The 25,738-nt window shown below is 36.7% G+C and overlaps 2 protein-coding genes and 1 pseudogene across 2 annotated transcripts; 2 read left to right on the top strand and 1 right to left on the bottom strand.

Moving 5' to 3' along the window:
• Positions 1-244: 244 nt before the first annotated feature.
• On the top strand, positions 245-1,183 carry LOC141418203 (olfactory receptor 2Y1B-like). The gene has a single exon (XM_074058642.1). The coding sequence runs from the start codon at positions 248-250 to the stop codon at positions 1,181-1,183; it is 936 nt and encodes a 311-aa protein (XP_073914743.1). The 5' UTR covers positions 245-247.
• A 16,454-nt stretch (positions 1,184-17,637) lies between these two features.
• On the top strand, positions 17,638-18,573 carry LOC141418202 (olfactory receptor 2Y1B-like). The gene has a single exon (XM_074058641.1). The coding sequence runs from the start codon at positions 17,638-17,640 to the stop codon at positions 18,571-18,573; it is 936 nt and encodes a 311-aa protein (XP_073914742.1).
• Positions 18,574-23,159: 4,586 nt separating this feature from the next.
• LOC141418339 (small nucleolar RNA Z39) lies at positions 23,160-23,226 on the bottom strand (annotated as a pseudogene).
• Between the last annotated feature and the right edge of the window lie 2,512 nt (positions 23,227-25,738).

The following is a 25,738-nucleotide window of genomic DNA, read 5'->3' as shown; positions in this document are numbered from 1 at the left end:
ACAGGCTTGGCTGGCTAAAGTCATGAAACAAATAGGCAGCAGGAGTAGGGTCTAAGCAGAGGCCACATCACTCCTAATCCAGTGACCGCTCTGACAGAGAAGAACAGAATTAAGAAAACTCAAGAGAACTGAACAGAATGGAAAAATAGAAAATGGAGGGAAAATTATGAAATAAGATATTAATTCACACATTCTTCATCAGATGCATTGTTGAATTGTGTTTTGCTGTTGGTGCAAGTTAAAGGCTATGGAAAAATTGAATACTAGTTTGGGTCAGGGCTTCATTTTGGTGGGCTTCTCAGATTGGCCCCAACTGGAATTTGTCTTTTTTGTCTTCATTTCAATTTTCTACTCCATGACACTCTTTGGCAACACCACCATCATCATTCTCTCCCGAATGGACCTGAGACTACACACACCCATGTACTTCTTCCTCTGCCACCTCTCCTTCCTGGACCTCTGCTACACCACCAGCACTGTACCCCAGCTTCTGATCAATCTTTCTGGACTTGACCAGACCATCAGCTATGGAGGATGTGTGGCCCAACTCTTCATAACCCTCTCCCTGGGTGGAACTGAGTGTGTGCTCTTAGTGGTGATGGCCTTTGATCGCTATGCCGCTGTGTGCCATCCTCTCCAGTACACAATCATAATGCACCCCCTTCTCTGCCAGGCATTGGCTATTGCTTCTTGGGTGGGAGGCTTCATCAACACTCTGATTCAGACTGGCCTTATGATGGCCATGCCTATCTGTGGCCATTACCTGAATCACTTCTTCTGTGAGATGCCTGTGCTCCTTAAGTTGGCCTGTGAGGGAACAAGAGGAACTGAGTCATATATGTTTGTTGCTGGGGCCATAATCTTGGTCTTCCCTGTATCATTAATTCTAGGCTCTTATGCCCACATTGCCAGGGCAGTGCTGAAGGTCAAGTCAATGGCTGGGCGCAGAAAAGCTTTGGGGACTTGTGGATCCCACCTCCTGGTGGTTTCTTTGTTTTATGGCTCAGCCATCTACACATACTTACAACCCAAGGGTAGTTATTCCGAGAGTGAGGGAAAGTTTGTTGCCCTTTTTTATACTATAGTCACTCCTATGCTCAATCCTGTGATTTATACCCTGAGGAACAAGGATGTTAAGGGGGCTCTGTGGAGGGTACTAGGGAAAGGCAGAAACTCGGAGTAGGAAGGGAAGGGATGGTCAGTAACATTCTCTGTAATAGTTCTCTTATCCAGAAATTTGACATATTTTGAGGGCCATTTGTCACTAGAGCACATCTCTGAGTAGACCTCAATATCTTCCTTTTTGGGAAGTTGAAAGTGGGAATCTCTTGTGATGTTTCTATTCAGTATTCACAATCATTGTGCAGAAGGAAGTAGCTGATTTATATCACAACATTCCACTAGGGTGTATTCTGGTCACATTTGGACAGTTGCTGTGGGTTCAGGGGACATCTGAGAATGGAAAGATTTAATTAAATATGACAGCACCTTATATAAGCCAAGATTTCCAATGTGATGCCACGTAGAAAGTACTTTGCCTAAATTCAGATGGCATGAGTTCCTTGGTAGTTTTCCAATTAATTGTGGTCCTGGCTACATCCCATCACATGTCAAGAACTGTTTCTAAGTTCTTTGGTAGTGGAAACTTTTCTAGCCTTCCAGTGGTTACTTTTACATGAAGCAAATGACACTGTGGCCAGAGGTAGTTCATGGAGCATGTAAAATTGTAGATGTGCCATTTACTATGTTGGGTGAGTCATTCTTGGTTAATTTTATTATATTCCTTAGTTCATCATAAATTTCAAGGTTTTTAAATAACCTATTCAAGTTCACATGCTAGATATGGGATAAAACTGAGATACTTTCTGTAACCATAAATCCAACAATTATTATCACACTCTGCCAGTTCTTTCTCTTAGAGTTTATTCTTAACAGGGGAAGAGAGCTTAGAAAGTGAGGAAGTTGGAAAGGAGGCTGAAAGTGGTGGAATTATTATGTACTCACATTTGGAAATGGAAACTTAGACCTGCTAAAACTATTATAGAAATGGGGGAGGAGAGGAGAAAGAAGAATGATGGAGGGTGTGAATTCAATTATATAATATTGTAAGAACTTTTATAAATGTCACAATGTATCCCCAGTACAATAATATGATAAAAAAAGCAAAAAAGAATTGGTACAGTATGGGGAGGTACTAGTGGGAGGGGGAGGGGGGAATTAAGGGGATTACAGTGTGGGCATATTGTTGATGGATTTCATATACTTTTATGAAAGAAAATAAAGAAGCCTTGCAATTGCTCTAAATGGCAAAGTGAAGAGGTACAAGGGGGAAATTCTGTGGGGGTGATCTAACCAATGTACAATATAAGCCTGTTCAGAATTGTCAGTATTAATCCCCTTGTGTAATGAATATATCCTAATAGAAATTTTATAATAATTTTAAAAAAGAAAGGAAATCAATCAAATGTGAGCTTGTACTTCATACTTTATTTGGTGTATTCTGATCAAGGTTCTCAACTCTTCTGAGTTGAACAGTCTTTCGTCATGGGGCATGCATTTCTTCTTTGTGAAATATGTGTAGTAATAATAGTTTCTATTTTTGCAGCCTTGCTATAGGTCAAAAGCCATGCTGAGGATTTCTATCTTTTCACCCTTAATTTTTACAACATTACATATGTATCTATTCCTCTTCCCTTTCGGTTTTCTGACAAGAGGTTGGATTTTAGATAATTTTCTGTATGACTTATTTCATGTTATGTGAGTATTAAATTAAGTAGTAGGATTTGAATCTGGCCTGTCAGATTTCAAATCCTATCTACTTAACCACTACCAAAGAGTTCATTTTTTATATTTCACTAGCTGAAGGCAGCAATGAATGATCTGCATGAAACAAATGATTTTCTCCTCCATCCTTTTACATCGAGTCTAAATAATTCTAGCATATGTATATTTCCCTAGCAGAGAAAATAGAATTATTTGAACAAACAGCACGATTTAATAAAATTTGTGGTTAATGTATAACTCTATCATTTATCATGCATTAAATGTAAGTAAATCATAGTACAGGATCATACCCTAGAGTCAAGCAACTTTTCGAGTTCCACTGGTATAGATGAACACAGCCATTGTTTTTGCAGTTCAAGTCTGTGGGCAGAAACTACCATCTCTGGGATCCTGCACCCCTTGGATTTCCTTGGTCCTTCCCATCCATGACCATGTCCGTGGTCCTTTTAGCAATTCCAGAATCACTTATCCTATTTTATGGAATCAAACTTTGTCTGATTGTAGAATTACAAAATAAAGTCAATTAATCTTTCAACTAAATTTGTTGTGAGATTGTTATTTGACAATAATCATCAGAGAAATGTGAATAAAAAACAGAGGGAATTATGATCACATGCTTGTGAGCATAGCTGCTGTCAAAGGATGAAAGATGCTTGAGATGATGTGAAGAAACGGGAACATTAGTGCTCAGTTGGTGAAAATATCACTAGTACAGCTATTATGGAAACAGAATGGAGCTTCTTGCAAAAAATTAAACGTACAACTCCCACATGACCATGCAATTCTTCTACTTGGTACATACTGAAATCCTTACCCTGAAGGGACATTTGCACTCCAGTGTTTATTACAGCACTGTTCCCAATATCCAAGATATAAAAGCAACCTAGGTTTCTGTCAACAAATGAATGGCTGAATAAAATGTGTATGCCTGTTACTGTTGGGTGAAATATTCTGCATATGTCTGTTAGAATCGTTTGGTCTAAAGTGTAGTTTAAATCTGATATGTCCTTATAGATAGTCTGTGTGAATGGTACATTGCAGAACATAAGATATTGAAATCATCTACTATTTATTGTAGTATAATTTCTCTCTCCTTTCAGACCTATTAATATTTGGTGTATATATTTAGATGCCAAAATAAGAGATAATCTGCAAGGGAAAAATAAGTCTCTGTGTTATACTCATTCACCAAATTGATTCAAGGCATAAATGTGGAAAGGGAACATTATAAATCTTTCAGAAGATCATATAGGAGCATTGCACAGTTTGAACTTGGACTTTTTTCATATTTTATCATTTTTATTCAACAACAAATAACTTTACATATGGTAAAGGAGGAAGAGAGGCTATGACACCACCCTGCAGTTCTTATATGTGTTCTTTGACTTGATCTAATAAGGAAGTTAATACATGGGTGATTAGCAGAAGAAAAGCATGCAAGTTTTATTACATTTAGACATACATGGGGATCTTTACAAAGAAAGGTGAATTGCAAAGAAAATTGTCAAAAAAGATGTTTTTATACTTTATAGAAAAAGGATAATAAACTTGTTAAGGAATGACAGGACAAATGTATCTATGGCCCAGGTAGTATAGTAAGCAAATGTCACAGAGACATACATGGGATTATAAAAGCTAGTGTAAGATAAGGGCTACTTCAATGAGTATTCGGGTTCTTTGTAGCCCCGGTTGCTAGTCTCATAATTTAGACTATTTTCCCACATTGCCATGTGGTGATCACCTCTTCCCAAAGACTCTTTATGACTGTACATAGGAAAAGGATGGCTCAATGAGCTTTACTAAAGTTAAATTACCTCACGTGATTTCTGTTTCAAATAATCTATATTCCAATTCAGCACATACTTAACTCCTTCAATATTTATGGAGTTCAGTGTGATAATATGAAGATGAACCAATGTGTAATGATCATATATGAGCAACTGATGTATCCATCTTCTCAAACATTTATCATTTCTTTATATTGAGAATATTCAAGATTCTCTCAATGGCTATTTTTAAATATACACTGGAATGTTAACCATAGTCATCCACCTGTGCTATATAACATTAGAAACCATTCCTCCTGTCCAACTGCACTGCTGAAACCATTAGCCATCCTCTCTTCTGTCCCTTCAAGATACAGGTTTTATCAAGACTCAATCCATTTAAGAATGGATTTGTGTTAAATGAACATGGATGAGCACACACATACAAAATGCAATTCATAAATAATGTGAAAAATTAAGCTAGAGATGAGGAGATATTTCCAAAGTACAAACACAAATATTATAGAAATATATATCCTAAAATGTAAAAATATATGATCAGATGATTTAAGAAGAAGATGAAATGGACAATAAATCATATGGAAATATGTCTAACCCTATCCTAATAAAGGAAATGCAAAGTAGAATGACAAGAAGATACAGTTTCACACTCATCCTGTTAGAAAACATTTAAAGGCTTTTTAAATAGATAGAAATCAGACAAATTCAAGTACATTTTAAAATATATAATCTAATTACCCAGAATAAGTGGCATCAACATTTTTGAGTATATGTTCAGCTTTTTAACTATGAACCCCATCTATATATCCAGAGCAATATCAGATACTTAGTTAGTATTTACCTTGTACTATGTTGTTTTGCACTTTAATTTCAATTTATGTTTTATTAACTTTTATTAATTGTACATATGAATGTGGATGAGTGTAATATTTTAATACATACATAGAATGTACAATAATAAAATCCAGCCTCACTATCCACTGACTCCAGCACTGCTCCACAGCTATAATAATCACTACAGTCAGATCAACTCTTTTACCTTCTGCATATGAGAAAGCATGAAATACTTGTCTTTCTGTGTACAACTTATTTCACACGACATAATTTCCTTCAATTTCATCCATTTTGCTGTAAATGATAGGATTTCATTCTTCTTTATGTCTGAATAATATCCCAATAAAAACATGAAAACAGTTGGAAGCTGAACAACATATTGCTCAATGATCAATGGGTCATTGATGAAATAAAAGAGGAAATGAAAAGCTTCCTAGAATTAATGAAAATGAAAACACTTGTTTTTCTAGGAGTTTGAGATGTATCATTAGGTCATTGATTTGGGATCTTTCAGTCTTTTTAATATATGCACTCAAATAAAAGCGAGAGCACACAAGGGAGGGGTGAGGATAGGCAAGACACCTAAAAAACTAGCTAGCATTTGTTGCCCTTAACGCAGAGAAACTAAAGCAGATACCTTAAAAGCAACTGAGGCCAATAGGAAAAGGGGACCAGGAACTAGAGAAAAGGTTAGATCAAAAAGAATCAACCTAGAAGGTAACACCCACGCACAGGAAATCAATGTGAGTCAATGCCCTGTATAGCTATCCTTATCTCAACCAGCAAAAACCCCTGTTCCTTCCTATTATTGCTTATACTCTCTCTACAACAAAATTAGAAATAAGGGCAAAATAGTTTCTGCTGGGTATTGAGGGGGTAGGGGGGAGAGGGAGGGGGTGGAGTGGGTGGTAAGGGAGGGGGTAGGGGGGCAGGAGGGAGAAATGACCCAAGCCTTGTATGCACATATGAATAATAAAATTAAAAAAAAAAAAGACAATGAAAACACGACCTACCAGATCCTAATGGGCACAGCGAACGCAGTCCTCAGTGGAAAGTTTATAGCCATGAATGCACATATTAAAAGGACAGAGAGATATCAAATCAATGACCTAATGATACATCTCAAACTTCTAGAAAAAAAGAACAAGCAAATCCCAAAACAAATAGAAGGAGTTAAATAATAAAAATAAAAGCTGAAATCAGTGAAATAGAAACACAAAAACCATACAAAGAATCAATGAAACAAAAATCTGGTTCTTTGAAAAAATAAACAAGATTGACAGACCCCTGGCAAACCTGACTAAAATGAGGAGAGAAAAAACTCAAATCAGTAAAATCAGAAATGCAAAAGGAGAGATAACAACAACCACCAGGGAAATCCAGGAAATCATCAGAGACTATTTTGAGAACCTATATGCTAATAAATTTGAAAATCATGAAGAAATGGACAGATTTCTAGATACTTATGACCATCCAAAATTGAACCAAGAATATATTAACCACCTGAATAGATCTATAACACAAAATGGAATTGAAGCAGCAATAAAGTCTCCAAAAAAAGAAAGTCCAGGACCTGGTGGATTCTCTGCTGAATTCTATCTGACACTTAAAGAAGAACTAATACCAACCCACCTTAAACTGTTCCGTGAAATAGAAAGGGAAGGAAAGCTGCCTCAGTCATTCTATGAAGCCAGTATTACACTCATCCCAAAACCAGGCAAAGGCACCTCCACAAGGAGAACTACAGGCCAATTAACTTAATGAATATTAATGCAAAAATCTTCCATAAAATAATGGCAAGCCAAATTCAGCAACACATCAGAAAGATCATTCACCATGACCAAGTCAGCTTTATCCCAGGAATGCAGGGGTGGTTCAACATATGCAAATCAATAAATGTAATACACATTAATAGAAGCAAAGAAAAAAACCACAAGATCATCTCAATAGATGCAGAAAAAACCTGCAACAAGCTCCAACACCATTTCATGATAAAAGCTCTCAGAAAACCAGGAACAGAAGGAAAGTACCTCAAGACTATAAAAGCTATATATGACAAACCTACAGCCAACATCATAATGATGAAAAACAGAAACCAGTTCCTTAAAGTCAGGAACGAGACAAGGATGCCCACTATCCACACTCCTATTCAACATAGTACTGGAATTCCTAGCCAGAGCAATTAGGCATGAAGAAAAAATAAAAGGAATACAAATAGGTAAAGAAACAGTCAAAAAATCCCTCTCTGCAGATTGTATGATCCTATCCCTTAAAGACCAAAAACACTCTACCCAAAAACTCCTAGATACCATAGATAGCTACAGAAAAGTGACAGGATATAAAATCAACTTACAAAAATGATTAGCTTTTCTATATACTAATAGCAAACAAACTGAGAAAAAAATATATGAAAACAATTCCATTTACAAAAAAAATCAAATGCCTAGGTGTAAACTTAACAAAGGATGTGAATGACCTGTACAAGGAGAATCACAAACCCCTGAAGAAAGAGATCAAGGAAGACTACAGAAGTTGGAGAGATCTCCCGTGCTCATGGATCGGTAGAATCAACATAGTAAAAATGACTATACTACCAAAAGCAATCTACATGTTTAATGCAATTCCCGTGAAAATCCCAATGACATTCATCAAAAAGATTGAAAAATCTACCCTAAAATTAATTTGGAAACACAAAAGACCAAAAATACCCAAGGCATAACTCAGCAAAAAGAGCAATGCTGGAGGTATCACAATACCAGACTTCAAACAATATTACAAAGCAATAGCAATAAAAACAGCATGGTACTGGCACAAAAACAGACATGAAGACCAGTGGAACAGAATAGAGGACCCGGATATGAACCCACCCAACTATACCCACCTCATTTTTGACAAAGGCACTAAAAATATACAATGGAGAAAAGACCGCCTCTTCAACAAAGGTTGTTGGGAAAAGTGGTTATCCGTCTGCAAAAAACCGAAACTAGATCCATGTTTATCACCCTGTATTAGTATCAGTTAAAAATGGATCAAAGACCTTAATATCAGACCACAAACTCTAAAGTTGTTACAGGAAAGAGTAGGAAATTTTTTGGAAATAACAGGTATAGGCAAGGACTTGCTCAATAGAACCCCAGCAGCTCAGCAACTTAGAGAAAGTATAGACAAATGAGACTTCATAAAACTAAAAAGCTTCTGCTCAACAAAAGCAATAGTCTCTAAACTGAAGAGACCACCATAGAGTGGAAGAAAATATTTCCCAGATACACATCAGACAAAGGACTGATAACCAGAATATCTTGAGAACTCAAAAAACTAAACTCTCAAAATTAATGAACCAATAAAGAAATGGGCAACTGAACTAAACAGAACTTTCTCAAAAGAAGAAATTCAAATGGCCAAAAAACACATGAAAAAATGCTCACTATCTCTAGCCATAAAGGAAATGCAAATCAAAACCACACTAAGATTCCACCTCACCCCTGTTAGAATAGCCATCATTAGCAACACCACTAACAACAGGTGTTGGCAAGGATGTGGGGAAAAAGGAACCCTTATACACTGCTGGTGGGAATGCAAACTAGTACAATCTGGATAAAAATTTGGCGGCTTCTTAAAAATCTAAACATAGATCTGCCATATGACCCAGCAATCCCACTCCTGGGGATATATTCAAAAGAATGTGACACAAGTTACTCCGGAGGCACCTGCACACCCATGTTTATTGCAGCGCTATTCACCATAGCCAAGTTATGGACACAGCCAAGATATACCCCACTACAGACGAATGGATTAAGAAAATGTGGTATTTATACACAATGGAATTCTACTCAGCCATGAAGAAGAATGAAATGTTATCATTCGCAAGTAAATGGATTCTGAGTGAGGTTAGCCAGGCTCAGAAGACCAATAATTGTATGTTATCCCTCATATGCGCACTTTAGATCAAGGGCAAATACAGCAATGTGATTGAACTTTGGTCACATGATAAGGCAAGAGCACACAAGGGAGGTATGAGGATAGGTAAGAAACCCAAAAAACATGATAGTATTTGATCTCCTCAATGCAAAGGAACTAATGCAGAAACTTTAAAGCAACAGAGGCCAATAGGAGATGGGGATCAGGAACTAGAGAAAAGGTTAGTTCGAGAAGAATCAATTTAGAACGTAACACATTTGTACATGGAAGCAAGGCTAGGAATCTCCCTATATAGCTATCCTTATCTCAACTAAAACCCTTGGTCCTTCTTATTATTGTTTATACTCTCTCTTCAACAAAATTAGAGATAAAGGCAGAACAGTTTCTGCCTGGTAGCAAGGGGATGGGGGGGTGAGGGAGGGCCTGGGGGGAGAAGGAGGAGGTTGGGGGAGAAATGGCACAAACATTGTATGCACATATGAATAAACGAAAAAAAAATGGTTGCAAAATTTTGAATACTGACTTTTCTATTACCCACAGTATGTAGAAAAGCACTATGTGCTCAACATACTGTTTTCCATGAATGCATACATTTTCAAGTTTGTTGTCAACAAAAATAGGAATAAAAAATAATAATAAATGATAAATTAAGTATTGTAGGATAAGAAAATGACAGCAGTGAAAGGACTGAACTTTCACAACAAGGAAATTAATATTGATTGGCTCAATTGCACACATATTTGGGAGTACATGATGATTATATGAAGAGTCCTGAGAAGGAAGACATTTCAGGTATGCTAAGGTAGGCCTCCAGAAAACGTAGAATTTGTTCTCACATAGGAAAGTCTGGTAGGATAAGGGTCAAATTAGGAAAGTGTGAGGAATCCCAGGCTGCAGAGTCACAGGAGCCAGTAAGAAAGTATGTTCTGGGAACACTGAATAGATAACTCTGGTTAGGACAGACTATAGGAAATAGAGAAATCTGCAAGGCAGATCTTGGGAGCCTATCATATGATAGCAATTGCCACACTGGGGCCCTCTGGGGTATCTATGGCCGCACTTGATAATCAACTATCTTTCCACTCCCTCAGGGAGGTCTTAGAAATGCCCACAGGACAGAATTGGTACGCTCAGTGAAAGGGTCAGGAGAAAGTTTGACAATGAAGGAATTACATCTTGGGTTCAGGCAGTGATTTGATAATCCAGTAGCTCAGACTTAGGATCAGGAGATGATTTGATTACACAGATGCTCATCCTTAGGAAAACGAGGTGGTCTGATGATACATCAGCTCTTTCCAGCTCTCAGTTGTTTAGGGTGAGCAAGAAAGTTTCCAAGAAGGGGATGCTGGCAGCTCCAAGTTTATAAACCTCAGCCATCTAAAGGATAAGAGCGCTGATCTGAGCTCTTCCCACTGTGGGAGATCAGGACAAAACAAAAAATGTCTTTTTCAGATATCAGTAGATGCCACCAGTCTCCAGTGGTCCTCATAGCTCCCTTGAAGTCAACAGAATTGAGGGAGGGAAAAGAAGCACTTTTTTTCCTTGAACTCCAGGTGAGTGCTGACTGGCTGAGCCACTCTTCTTTCACAGTTCAAATCTAGAAAACAAGACATATTCCACTAGGCAGTTAGCACTGGGCTCCATTGTGGTAGGTTCCCAGTTGGAGGACAGAGAAACGTTAAATTCATGCAAAAACCTATTTTATAACTGATATATTCTTTATCACGTTCTTTCCTTTATCTACTCTAAAAACATCACTTCAAAAATATTCTCACCTGTAGGTCTTCATCTCCAAGTTCATAAATTTAGGGAAACAAATTTCTAAAAATATAAACCATGAGGGTTGACTTAAAAATCATTCTGGAATCCCCTCCAAATTTGTAATGCCAGTGCTCTAACATGTCAAATAAATTGCAGACATCAGAACCAGGAGGCAAAGGACAGAGGCATAGTCAGAGTTGTTGAAATAAATTAAGAAGGGTTTCCTTTGGGATAGACAACAGGAGAAAACACATTCCAGATTGAGACAATGTCATGGATGCTGAGTCACAGTGAAAACAAACAGCAATTTGTTGATTCAGTCTTTGAATGTCCACTAAGCTGACGACGCTCAATCTCCGATTATTTGGTCTTCTAAAAATTTGAATGTGGTGTTGTTAGTATTTCAAAGAGTCTCCTGCAGACTACCATAAAGACCTGTGTGATCAGATCAAACACTGTGTTGTTTCTCTTGTGAAAGTGATGAGATCCCGACTGGAGAATGGTTGAGTCTGTAGAACAGATGTTAATGGAGGTAGGTAGAAGGATGTTTTGGTGCCTCATTAGGTTCAATCGGTAGATAATTTACTAATACTAATAAGTGAGCTACAGTTGCAGGCATAATGGAAGGAAGTTTTCTAAATTAAGAATATATGGTTGAACAAAGAAATAAGGAAGGAATAAGTGGAACATCTTCCTATGCCCATAGAGAAGATTAAATTTTATGACCTGATGATAGTTCCATTGAAGTAAGACAATATCATTAAATTATTTGATTCAGTTGGGAAATGCAGTACTACATGCAGCTAAATGAGATTCTGATCAACAAGTTTATTATTTTTAAAGATAGTACATATACACATAGACACAAATACAGAAAGAGTTGGACATAGATAATCACTGATCTTTGTAATGCAGAAAAACAAATATATATCAAGGAAATTTTTGGTAGAGATTCAATTTTTAAAGTATAATTAAGATCAGAAAAGTAAACAAGGTCTAGGCTGTGCACAATGTTCCAAGCCATCGAACAAAATCTTTCACCTAACAAAGAAAGTGTTTTACAACAATCCCTAAAGATCATCCTTCAGACTGAATTAGCAGGAATCTGACATTACATTATAGGAACATGACTTCGATTCCAGGTATTCTATTTTTGAACTAGTTCATCCTTTACTCAAGTTTTCTTCTTCATCAATCACAATCTGTCCTGTGGTGTTTGTCTGAATTTTGGCTTTGGGAGAACAAAGCAAGTTAATTGCATTTTCTATAAGACCGATCTTTAACGTGGACATACACTGTCACACTTGACCTTAACCATTTCTTTATTCTAATAAAAAAAAATCTCAGTTAGAAATACCAGTTTCTTATACAGGATGTTTACACGTGCCTTATTAATTTTATTGTCCTATGATTCTATGTATTTAGACAAAATGTAATACAAGTCCAAAGCTAAGAACATGTGTGCTACTCAATATTCTATATCACCAATGCAGACTATTGGTGCTATACTTTTATTTCAGTATTAAGTTGTAGAAGGATCTGTGGATGTCTATTCATATTTTGAATGAAATTGTGAATCATTAGGAATGAATTCTATCAGCCTCACATTATTTCATCCTTTTATTGGGATAAAAGATTTGGGAAATACAAAAAGATATGCATGTTTTCAAGCTTTCGCTTTCCCTTGAGGAATATGGAACCCATTCCATGATTATTTTCCTTTTTTGGAGGATTGTCAGTTGAAGGATATTGATGTTTACTCTGTTTGTTCCCCTAATAAAACCTTTCCCACCCTCTAACCCACATGCACTGTGGCTCCACCACAGGAAGGCTCAGAGATGCCCTGTCCTTGAACCAGTGTGATCAGGGTCAATGCCACCCTGAGTTAGGAGATGTAGGACTATGAATAATGTGTAGGATATATCTGAGACCTACATGTGAGTCCATGTGAGGAGTTAACTGAAATTCCTTTTCAAGAATATAAATGACTCCCAAAGAAATTTTCTTTTTGTAATTACCAAATATGGGCATGAGTCAGATCCTAGCTAGTGACCATAGCTAGAGTGGAAAAAGTTGTATGAAGGTATCATCACTGCAGCAATGGTTTGCTGAGTGATGCAGAGCAACTTCAGCAAAGTGAGATGTGCTGAACACAGGGAGTCACTGCCATCCGTTACAGATTTGATTAATGTGATATTTGCAGTGGGTATGGTGTTTGTGGTTCCACAGATCAGCCCATTAACAGTAACACCTGGGAGGGTTAGTAGGCAGAACACACTTCCAAACATGTAATCACAAGTAATCATACAGGTGTCAAAGTCTTGGTTAGGCAGAAAAAGAGTCAATATGATGGAGAACAGCTCATAACAGCATTGACCTAGACACTATAGAGCATTAAGACAGCCTTTGCACATCAGATTCCAGAAGAAAATATCAGATGCCAAGGAAGGAGGATCACCTCAGCATCCCAGTGTGTAAGGATAAGTGAAGCTGCCTAAAGGCTTCACACACTTCTAAGGAACTGTTTAAGAGCTGGTGCGGGTCAATGCTACAGGCATCAGGGAATTAATTACTGATAAAGCTTGTTACTGTGCCAGTCATTTTTTAGGGTATGAAACTATAAAGCTGTGCCTCGTACATCAAATTATTGATGTTATTTTAGTTGTGGAACTAGAGAATTGCATATTTCCAGAAGGCATGGTCTTTGATGGATTAAACGTTGAAATAGAGAAATTCCCACAAAGATGGAAATAGGCAGCTGAGAAATGGGGAGAAAAGAACAAGACTTTTCTTGTAAAGGAAGTAAAGCATGGGATTTATTATCCAAGTTCTTGTTTTGCTTTGTGTAAAGGGGAATCATGCATCAGATGACACAAGACCCTAGGTGGAAATGGTTTTCAGGTTTCTTTTTAAACTATAGACATCAAGGTATCCTCTTTTGATTTTTATGCAGTCTGGTCTTGTATCTGGTTAACTTCAGCACTCCTGTAGGCACTGTTGACTTGTGTTGAGGTTTTGATCCATGTACCTTTAAGACATCTATGTCTTTTAGTTTCTTAGCAAATCTCCGTCAAGTTGCAATTTTGTCCATCCCGTTCTATATTTGTTCAAAAGAGTTTTTTAAACTAATTTCAATTTTCCTTGTACATTTTATCTTCTTTTTTTTACTTTGGTGGCTATTTATTGGGCTTCTTGTTTCATCAATTGAAAATTCTCTTTGATTGTGTTTCTAACATGTCACGTAATTATAATTTGAAACTTTTTGTTCAATTGCAAATACACTGAGTACTTCTATATGCTATTATAGATTATTGGTAAAAATATGGAAAAGAAATGGTTAAAAATCTTGTGCCATTAACTGAGAAATGTTCAGATTTGTTCATTTTCTCCTCTTGCACAGGAAACAAAATTTATGTGTACCAGGCATGGTGCCAGTGTGGAGATGGCACTCAATGATTCATCCAGCATGCACTGAAATTTTTTGTATGTATTTTTGTTTGTTTGTTTGTTTTTCTATTGCTTTTGGGGGAGCAGGGGCTCCTTATGTAGCCCAGGCTGACCTTGACCTCACAAACCTCCTGCATGAGCCTCCTGAGTGCTAGGATTACATGTGTCCACCACCATGCCCACCTCTGTCAGAAACCTTTAATTCTAACAAAGGCTTCTCAAATCAATGATTTTTTGTTTTACAGCTAAGTAAAGTGAACCTCAGAGAACTGAATGCACTGTTCTTGGGCAATCAATCAAAAATAGCTCTAATGCATTTGTTAAGCCACATGTGTACACGTTTTTCTCTATGATTCAAATTTTGTCTGTTATTCACAAGGGTATTAAGGGTGGCATCACTGATTCAGCATCGCAGCATTGACATGATCTTCCAATTTGGCAAACTTAAGAAGGAATGAATTATTTGCCCCAAATTATTCATGCTAATCACAGGGTAGGATTCTGTTGATATTTTTTCTCTTTTTTTGGCATACTTTCTCAGAGTCTTGTTTATATTTTTATCTCAATTCATACAAACCTTTAATTGGGTGTGGTGGCTCACCCCTATAATTGCAGCATTCAGGAAGATGAAGGAGGATCATCTGGAGTTCAAGACCAGCCGGGGCACAAGGTAGACCTGTTCTAAAAATATGAAAACAATAACATAAAAAGTAAACAAGAAAAGTATATTAAATAAATTCCAACCTTCCAAAGAAAACAATGTTTACCTCTGTCTTCCACAGTTTAGCAAAGGTCAATTTACTGATTTCAGTTTTCTTTTCTTTCTTACAATATTAGTCAATTTTGCCACTTTTCTTAAATCTTTTAAAAGTGAGTTGCCTGAGAGTTTGCTATACACATTTACAATTAATCTTCCCCATTCACATAACCATATACTGCCCTAAGGTGATATAAGTATCTTACACTAACAAAGTAATCCACTTGTATCTTTTTTTCATTCATCAAGCTATAATCATAGTATACATAATCATTGTTTACATTTTTGTTGTGATTATTCTGAGCTGTATTCTGTTAAATCCATTAAGGCTAAGAAAAATAGAGCTTTTATTATACTTATGCTTATTTTTTCTAATGTTCTTCCATTCTTTATATAGATCCAAGTTGATCAATATAACATTATGCTTCTCTCCAAATAAATTCTTTCAATATTTCTTCCAAGGCAAGTTTTCTACTAATAAATTATATCAATAAGTATCTTAGAAAATATTTATTTATCCTTAATCTCTTCTTACTTAGACATTTGTTAGCAAGAATTGTACATAAATGTTAGCTTTAGAGAATTTATTCACAACAATATTGTTCAGAGATTTGTTTATTCTCTGCCCCAACACATGCATAGTGTTTTAAGTTATCAATGCCCTCCACCAGAGAGGTACATTTGTTACAACTGATGAGCCTACATGGAGACCTCATTTCCACCCAATGTCCATACTTTATTAGGGTTCACTCTTGTTGGTTCATGTGCTTTTGGAGTCATGGGTAAAAATCTTTGCCAGATCCAGTTAAAACATATTCTCCCATGTTTATGTCTAGTCACTTTACATTCCCAGTTGTTCTGAGTAAAACTTAACTTATTTGAATAGGTACTTGTGTGTGGGTAGGATAAGATTCTATTTCCTTCCTTCTATATGTGGATATCCAGTCCCCAAAAGAAAGATATAAAAGGTAATCAATTTAGAGAAAAAAAAAGTGGAATTACTTTTTATGACATGGTTATATAAACATAATACTCTAAAGACTTGAAAGCAAAAACAAACTGTAAAAATTTCTGAGATCAGTAAAGTTTCAAGATATAAATTTCATACAAAAGTGAATTACATTTCAAAGGACAATCCACTATCAAAAAGAAATTGAAGAAAACTCTCCCTTTTACAGTATCATCTGAAGGAATAAAATGTGCATGAACATATTTAACCAAAGAGATTAAAGATCTTATGCTGAAAACCATAAACTCTTGTAATTCTGTTGAGAATTTTACCACAAATATCAATCTTTAAAGATAGGCAACTTTTTATGTCTATCTCAATTCCTTAGTTTATTAAAGAGTGTTTTGGTTAATCTTCAGGTTTCTTAAAAATAGATTTTCATATTTTTTGAAGAGAGATCCAAATGTTTCACTGAATGAAATTTAACACCCATAGAATATGAAGGAAAGTAATATTAACTTAGCACCTCTTATATACCCTAAAATAAGAGAATAACATTTATTTTTATATTTACGATGTCCTCTACTGCTTTGGATTTCACAGATCAGAGAGGGACAAAAACATATTTAAAAGAACTTCAGTGCCAAAAGAAAGTAGAAAGAAACTCCACTAAGAAGAATGGGTCAGAGAGAATGGAACATTATTTCTTGGGAGAGATGATGAGGGATGGATCAGTACCAGCTGAAGGAGACATGGAAGAGTGTCTTTGACGTTATGACTCATGATCAGAAACATATTTGTGGTAATGTTTTCCCAGTATGGACCTACACTCTTCTCATCCCTTTGAGACAGATGGTGACAGGTCATGAACAGGAATTCCTGGACTGGGTTGCTGAACATCTGCACTGAGCAGAAGGAAGCAGATGAGCACCCAGAGGCCAAATATGATCCTCCATATAGTTATTTCAAGATTCTAATCCATTGAAAAAGTCTCTCTCCCAGATTAAGAAAAGGAGAAAAAGAAAACAACATAGACTATTAATGCTGCATTTTATATGTAATATCTTTTTTAAAAAGTTTTCACATTACTGCTTTTGGGTCCTAATCTCAATGCTATGACTTTCAGAATAGAAAGCATCATAGACAAAGTGTTGAATGTCCTGGCTAACATCATGGAACAAACAGGCAGCAGGACTAGGGTTCAAGCAAAGATCCAATGGCCTCTGTTATGGTGAAGAGCAGAATTAAAAACAGAAGACTCACGGAATGAAAGAATAGTGAAAAAGATAACAAAACCCATGATCTTGAAGTATTTTGTGAAAATTATGTAATAAGATTTTAATTCACATTCATCACAGGAGGCATTGAATTGTCTTTTGCTATTTGTGCAGGTAAAGGCTATGGGAAGATTCAACACCATTTTGGATGAGGGCTTCATTTTGGTGGACTTCTCAGATTGGCCCCAACTGGAACTTACCCTATTTGTTTTCTTTTCAGTTTTCTACTCCTTAACTCTGTTTGGCAACACCACCATCATTGTTCTCTCCCGACTTCATGTGAGCTTGCACACGCCCATGTACTTCTTCCTCTGCCACCTCTCCTTCTTGGACCTCTGCTACACCACCAGCACTGTGCCCCAGCTGCTGGTTAATCTTTCTGGACTTGACAGGACCATCAGCTATGGAAGGTGTGTGGCCCAACTCATCATATCCCTCTCCTTGGGTGGAACTGAGTGTGTGCTCTTGGTGGTGATAGCCTTGGATTGCTATGCTGCTGTGTGTCATCCACTCCAATATATGACCATTATGCACCCCCTTCTCTGCCAGGCATTGGCTGTTGCTTCCTGGTTGGGAGGGCTTGTAAACTCACTGAGTCAGACAGGGCTCATGATGGCTAGGCCTCTATGTGGCCATCACCTTAGTCACTTCTTCTGTGAGATGCCTGTGCTCCTTAAACTGGCTTGTGTGGACACAGGAGGAATAGAAGTCAAGATGTTTGTGGCACGAGTCATGATGGTTGCTATACCTGCAGCACTAATTCTGGGCTTCTTTGTACACATTGCCAGGGCCGTGCTGAAGGTCAAGTCAGTTGTCAGGCACAGAAAAGTTTTTGGAATTTGTGAGTCCCATCTCTTGGTGGTTTCTTTGTTTTATGGCTCAGCCATCTACACATACTTACAACCCAAGGGCAGTTATTCTGAGAGCAAGGGGAAGTTTGTTGCCCTTTTTTATTCTATAATCACCCCCATGCTCAATCCTCTGATTTATACCCTGAGGAACAAGGATGTAAAGGGGGCTCTGTGGAAGGTACTAGGCAAAGGCAGAGACTTGGAGTAGGAGAAAAAAGGAAGGCCAGTAAATTTTTGGACATATATTTCATATTTTGAAATCCAACCTGTTCTTTGAGTTCCATTAATGACTGGTAAACAGCTGTCAGTTGGCCTAAGGGTTTAGTGTCTTTCTTTGGGTTTTGGGAGTGGGGATTGCTAGAGATGCTTTATATCTCAGTGTCAATGATCACTGTGCAGGGGAGTAAGAGTTGATTTACATCACAACTTTCCAAAAGAATACACTTGGCAAGAGGGTGTGTTCTTGACACAGGTGGAAAATAATGATATATTCTAGGCATTTCTGAGAGTGAGGGAAATCTTAATTAAATGTACCATATACAAAGTCAGTGGTTCCCAGTGTGGTACCACATAGATCGCACTTTTCCTTAATGTAGAAGACAGAAGTTCACTGTTGGTGTTCTAAATAATTGTGACCCCGCCTATAACCCCTTACATCTCAGGGCCTACTTCTAAGTTCTTTGGCAGTTATAATTCTAGCCATCTAATGGCTAGATCAAACTATGAGATCATGATCAGAGATATGTCATGGTGCAAGTAAAGTTTTACATATTCTGTCATTTACTTACTTAAAATGACAAAATCATTAGGATAGCACTAGGTAATGGAAGCCTCAAAATATCAGCTGCCCCAAGGGTCTTAGCTATGATGCATTGTGGAGAAGATGTATTCATACAAGAGAGAATAGAATTGAGAAGACATTAGCACAAGAACAATGAGCCAAGAGGAACTGATGTATGAAAGGAGGAAATAAAAGAGAGTAACACAGGTAAAAGAGAGAGGGGGAGGGAAAGAGAGAAAGATGTGAGGGTGGTCGCTGCAGTGGGAGACACTGGAAATTCAAGGGGCGTTAGGCTAGAGTGAAGAGACAGTTGAGTGTTCACAATCTAGCACTGTCATTTGTCTTTAGAGTTTGAACCCAAGGTATTGTGTTTCCTAGGCAAGTTGGAGCTATGGCTCTAGGCTTTTAGCTTTAGTTTACTTTTCAGGTAGAGTCTTGCTTTTGCCCAGGGCCAGACTTAAACCATAATCATCCTACCTTTACCTCCTGCATATTTAGGATTACAGGCCTGAACCAACACACTCAGCTTGTTTTTTGAGATAGGATCTCAATAACATTTTTTTTGTCCAGGCTGGCCTCAAGCTACAATCCTCAATCTCTGCCTCATGTGTAACTGGGATTACTGGTGTGCACCACCAAAAGACCCACTATCATTTCTTTTAATGTACTTAAAATATGGCTTCATATTAAAGTGCAGATATCCTCATAAATGACTTCTTATAGTCTTGATAAGTTTCATTTTGAGTGAATTGTCTTTAATTCTGGCAGCAGTCATTATTTTTATCATCTTTGAAATCCTCATGACTTAATTCTGAGAGTTATTCTTGTTATAATCCCTGAGTATCCATGACTGAAAGAAGTTTCAATGTATTTCAGTAACTTTTCCAAGTTCACACAGCAAATATGGGATGAAGCTGAGATATTTTCTGTAAGCCTAAATCCAATGTTTACTACCATAATCTGCCATTCCTCTTTTTCTGACAGTCAATTCTTAATATGAGAAGAGTGTTTGGAAGAGAATGCAGTTGGAAGAGAATTCAAGTGTGAGCTTTAATGTATTTCACATTTTTTCTAGACTCTTCTGTGTTACATGTTCTTTTGATAGTGGACATATCTTCTCTTCACAAAACTAATGTGTGTGGTAATAATAGTTTCTATTTCTTTTACCCTTTCTATAGATCAAAACCCATGCTAAGGTATGAACTACATTGGCACCCTTAATTCTTGCAACATTAAATTTAGTTATATTCCCTCTGTCACTCCCTCATTAGTTTGACTGCCCAAGAGACTGAAGGTTGGATTATTTTCTATATGACTTACTTTGAGTTACCCAGGCAATAAGTGGAAGATCAGGATTTGAATCACCTGCCATATTCCAAATCTTATCTACCTAAACACAACCTGAGAATGCATATTTTATATTTATTTGACTAGTCAGTAATCAAGTCTGCATAAAACAAGTGTTTCTTCTTTATCCTCTTATATCATGTCTAAATAATTCTAGCATATATGTATTTACTCAATAGATAAAAGAATTATTTGAACAGAGGAAAAAAATAATATTTGTAATTAATGTATTATTCTTCAATTTGGCATGCACCAAATACTGGTCCTCAATTATGTTAAAGGACTCATATCCTGTAGACAAGCAATTTTAAGAGGCCACTGGTACTATTGTGCATGATTGCCATTTCTTTTACAATTCAGGTTGTCAAAGACAGATGCCATCTTTGTGGGAACCCGCACCCCTTGGGTTTCCTTGAACCTTCCCAGGCATGGCAGTGACTAGTTGGTCAGCAGAGATCACAGATCCTCTTAGCCATTCCAGAGCCAGTGAGTGATCCCAGTTTCCATTGGTTGCTATGTGAGAGAGAAAGTCAGGGCTGACTTCTCACCTTGGTGTCTGTCTCCTTTATCTTTTAAAACCCAAATGGCTGCCATTTGATGGCCATTGCTTTTTTACCACTAGTGTGCTAAACATTCCAAATGAGATTTGAGATATAAATATTGGTGATGCAAGAATGAAAAAGTGGAACTTATCTATTGAAAAAAGGGAGACTTAGGACCAAAGAGACTGTATAGGATATTACCCAAAGGGAAAAAAACTACAAATGGTTTAATAAGAACATGTTTCCTAAATGTCAGGAAAAGTTTTTTCTATATGTTTTAAAAGTTTCCTGAACTTCATACCTTATTTTTATGATTATTATCTTTACTGGCATTGCTTGTAATTAATAGTCATAGGATATAATCACAAACATTAGTAAAAATGTCAACTCTACCTACTTCTATACAGCATAATACTGAATAGCCTAGCCAGGTCAAATAGGCAAGAAAAGATATAAATGACATCCAAACTGGGAATGAAATTCTTAAATTGTTCATATTTGCAAACAATATAATCTTGTAAAAAGAAACCTATCAACACTACCAAAACGATGTTCGAACTAATAAGCAAATTCAGTAAAGTCTCAGGATATAAAATCCATACGCAAAGATCACATTTCTATACATCAAACAATACAAAAACTCAATGAAAAAATTAGAAAGAAATCCTAATAATGCTAATAACCAAAAAAGAAATAGAAAGGCTTAGTAGTAAATTCATCCAAAAAGATGAAAGACTTGAAAAGAGAAAGCTATAAACAATTGAAATTATAAACTCAAAGAAAATACAAATAAATAAAAAGATATTCCATGTTCATGGATTAGGATATGTATTATTAAAATTTCTACAATATCCAAAGCAATCATCAGATTAATGCAATATCTACCAAATTTCAATGGAATTCTGGTTCTGTACAAAAGCTCTAGAACATTCAAAGCAATCATTAATAAAAATTATGAAACTAGAGAATAATAACACCTTATCTAAAAGCATACTAAAATCTAAAGTAAACAACAAGATGCTGGCATGAAAAAAGACCTATTAACCAATGGAATGGAATAGAGAGCTCAGCAATTAATCCACAAATTATCGACTAATTTTAACAAATGTACCAAGAACACAATGGGAAGTGGATCTCTCTTCAATAAATTATGTTAGAAAAATAGGGAGAAAAATCTAAGGGAACAATTATTATCCTTCTAAGATATCAGAGGATATTGGGAAAAACTAAATTTCCCAAACACCAGTTTTGATCATGATAGCAAGTTCCCTCTGCTTTACTCCTTATTATAGGTATCCTGAAATAACCTGACCTTAACCCAATCAGTTATTTTTCAAAAGTTGTATCTCAATTTCAGTCATACAAGAGGAATAATTTTGTAATGACTAATTCCCTTTTCCTTTCTTGTTTCTTCTTGGTTTGGCCCTTTTCTGCTAATAAAACCAACCACTTCTACTCAGCTAATTTTAACAATTATAAGGGTTACTAGATTCTAAGATTGCAAAATAAAGCCAACTAATTTTTAAACTAAATTTTTGGCAATTTCTTTTTTTTTTTTTATACTTTGAAAGAAGATTTTATTTTCACATTTGTCTACAATTAGAGTAAATGCATTTCCTGGAATAAAGACAGAGCCTTTGAATTTAAACTACCCCAGTATAAGATTACATACATAAAACTCCAATTTTTTTGCATAGTGGATTAAATAATCAAATTAGAATAGTTATACAATTTAGAATAAATGATAATAAAATGTATCACATAAATAAATTCATATTTAAATTACATATATGTGTAAAATAGTATCTTGTGTGTTATAATTCAATTAAGCTTCAATTTCACATAAAGTATAATGACTAAATAGCAGTAGTTAATTTAAACTGAAAATGAAAGAGAGTCAAAACACCTTAAAAAGAGATATCACTTTCACATTGGTCTACAATACAGTAAACAGATTTTTTGGCATAAAGACACAGACTTTGGAGTGAGTTTATCCCCACTACAAGATTACATCCATAAAACTCCAATTATTTTTTCTGCAATAGTGAATTAAATAAGCAAGTTAAAATAGTTATACTGTCCAAATTAAATGAAAATAAAGTAGAATTGAAATGAAAAGATTCTTACATATTTTAGAAAGCATATACAGTATCATGACTTTATTCATACTGATTTGCTTCATCATATGCAAAAAGATTTGTATTTAAATCATAAATTTATAAAATACCATCTTGACAATTATAAGTCTACTAACCTTCAATTTGAGGTGAAGTTTTTTTTTTGAGGTAAAATGTAATGACTAAAAACAGTAGTAATTTAAACTGAAACTGAGACAGTAGTCAAAAATATTTTCAAAAGAGATCTTCCTTTTTCTCTGGTCTACAATTACAGTAAATATAATTCTTGGCATGAAGGCAAAGATGCTGGGGTTTAAAATATCCCCACTGCAAGTTACATACATAAGACTGCAATTAATGTTTATGTAATAGAGGGTTAAATAATCAAATTAAAATATTTATACTATCTAGATTTAAATGAAAATAAAATATACCATCTAAATAAAATATAATGGCAATAATATAACAGAATTCATAGTTAAATCATCTACACAATACTATTCTGAGAATTATAATTCTATTAATCTTCAATTTAAGGTAAAGAATAACAAGTAGGTAATAGCAGGAATTTAAATTGAAAACGAGAGAGCAGTCCGAAGTACTTTGGAAGAAGATCCTAACGTTGTCAGGTTTCTTCTCCTGGTTTTAGAAGTTCAGTAGCAGGATCATTTGAAGGTGCAATCGACCTGCAGAATACTCACTTCCACTTTGATCATGTGGATACAGTGGGGGGACATCCAGATCTTGGGGTGAAGATGACTGGGGAAACCACTCAGTCAACAGACATTTCTCATTGGGTACAAGGGACCTCTGAGTGGAGGGACAAAACCAGGGCCCACTGCCTTGCTTTCAACAGGCACGTTTGAATTGTGTGCAGGAGGAGCTGGGTCAGTAAGTGGTTGTCCTGATGGGGGGATTGTCACCCTTCCCTTCTGTTCGCATGGAGGACACGGGGACCCATTCTCAGGAGGTGCTCCGTGATGGCCAGTCAGCCCATCACAGCTCGAGTCCCCTCTTTCCTTGCCAGTGTGATGCTCCAGTGGATGATCGGGGCTTCTTGAGTCTTTTCCTCCTCCCTGCTGAAGCACAGATGGAGGTCTAAGTGGACCTTCCAACACAATAGGAGAGAGGAACGCGCTCCTTTCAGATGAAGGTTGAGCCAATGGTGAGGGACCACATGGAAAATGCTCCCTGCCACATGCTGCATTTGAAACCCCAAATGCATTTGGATCTTCTTCTAAAAGTTTCAATTCCAACTCCATTTCCATTAACTTTTGTCTGTTGTTGGCACTGACTTGCCTAAGGTACTGCAGCTGTTCTTCAGCATCCTGGGCCTCCAACCAATTAAAGTGAGCTTTCTTCTCATAGGAAATAATCTCCCTTTGGTGATTAAGTTTGGTTCTCTCCAATTTTTCTTCGAGCTCTCTGGCTACCTTTTTATAGGTCTGCAGCTCTGCAGTTTTGTGGCTGATGTTTTCTTTCACTTTGGGAAGTTTCTCCTCTGCGTCTCACTGGTGGTGATCCTCGACCATTAATTTCCTATAGAATTTCATTCCCTCTTTGAACAGTTCAGGAATTATTTTAGCTTTCTGCTGAAGCTTCTCATTCTCAATTTCAAACAGTGCATGTTCAGACTGTAAAATGACTTGTTCGCTCTGGACATTTTTAATACATTCTGTCAGGTCTTTGCTTGCTTTCTCAACTTCATGCAGCTGAGTGTAAACTTGGTCTCTTTCTCATTCCAAGGATTTTAAAGAAGCATTTAACCTCACAGCACTCATCAGGTGCTGCAGAGCTCCTTTGGTCTGAGTATCTAAGTGAGCAGGATTTTCTGGGCCAAGGTTCATCGCTGTGTCCAAGTCACTGTCATGTGTTACGTGTTCTCCCAGAACAAAGGCCCAGACCTTCAGCTTTCGAATGCCTTCACTTAGCCACCTGATGTGATCGTCTTTGTCTTTTAGAATTCGTGCTGCAGATGTCCCAGGCTCTTCAAGTGTTACTTTGTGTTTATTAAGGTGACTCGCTTGTCCTTCACGCTTCAGCTTCTTGGAGCTGAAAATTTTCACTCAAAGCCTGTGCTGTTGAGTCCTTAAGATTCGCTTCACTGACTTGAAGTGTTCTTAAGGTTGTTTTGGCTGCAGCTACTTTGGGTTTGAGAGATTTTAGTTCATCTTCTAGGGACTGTATGGTTTTTGACATTTCCACATTCAATTCAACTTGTGTATAATGCTTACATTTCTCTTCTAGCAGCTCTGTTTCCAGCAGGAGTACTTCCTCCAGTTTATGCTTGGAGATGTCCAGCTTTCCACAGGCTGCTTCTCGCTGTTTCTCAACAAGACTAAGTTTTTCAAGTAGCTCACATTTTTCTTCAATCAGTGTAGAAAGCTTTAGAGCAAGCTGTTTTTCTCTTCGAGCGTAAAGCCGGCTTCTAACTGATTGAAAACTACTCCACAAAAACAATGGGATAGAGAAAAATCCAATAATAGGTAAACATATCACTACTTCCCATGGGAAATCATGGGGCTTTTGCCTCAGTTCTGCAGGGTCTGTTGTCATAACCCTGCCAAATTCCTGCAGGACCAGCCC

The sequence above is a fragment of the Castor canadensis genome, chromosome 16 (assembly GCF_047511655.1).
Source record: "Castor canadensis chromosome 16, mCasCan1.hap1v2, whole genome shotgun sequence".
NCBI lineage: Eukaryota > Metazoa > Chordata > Mammalia > Rodentia > Castoridae > Castor > Castor canadensis.
The sequence above is the reverse complement of the archived record's forward strand: the minus strand, read 5'-3'. Positions and strand labels throughout refer to the sequence as shown.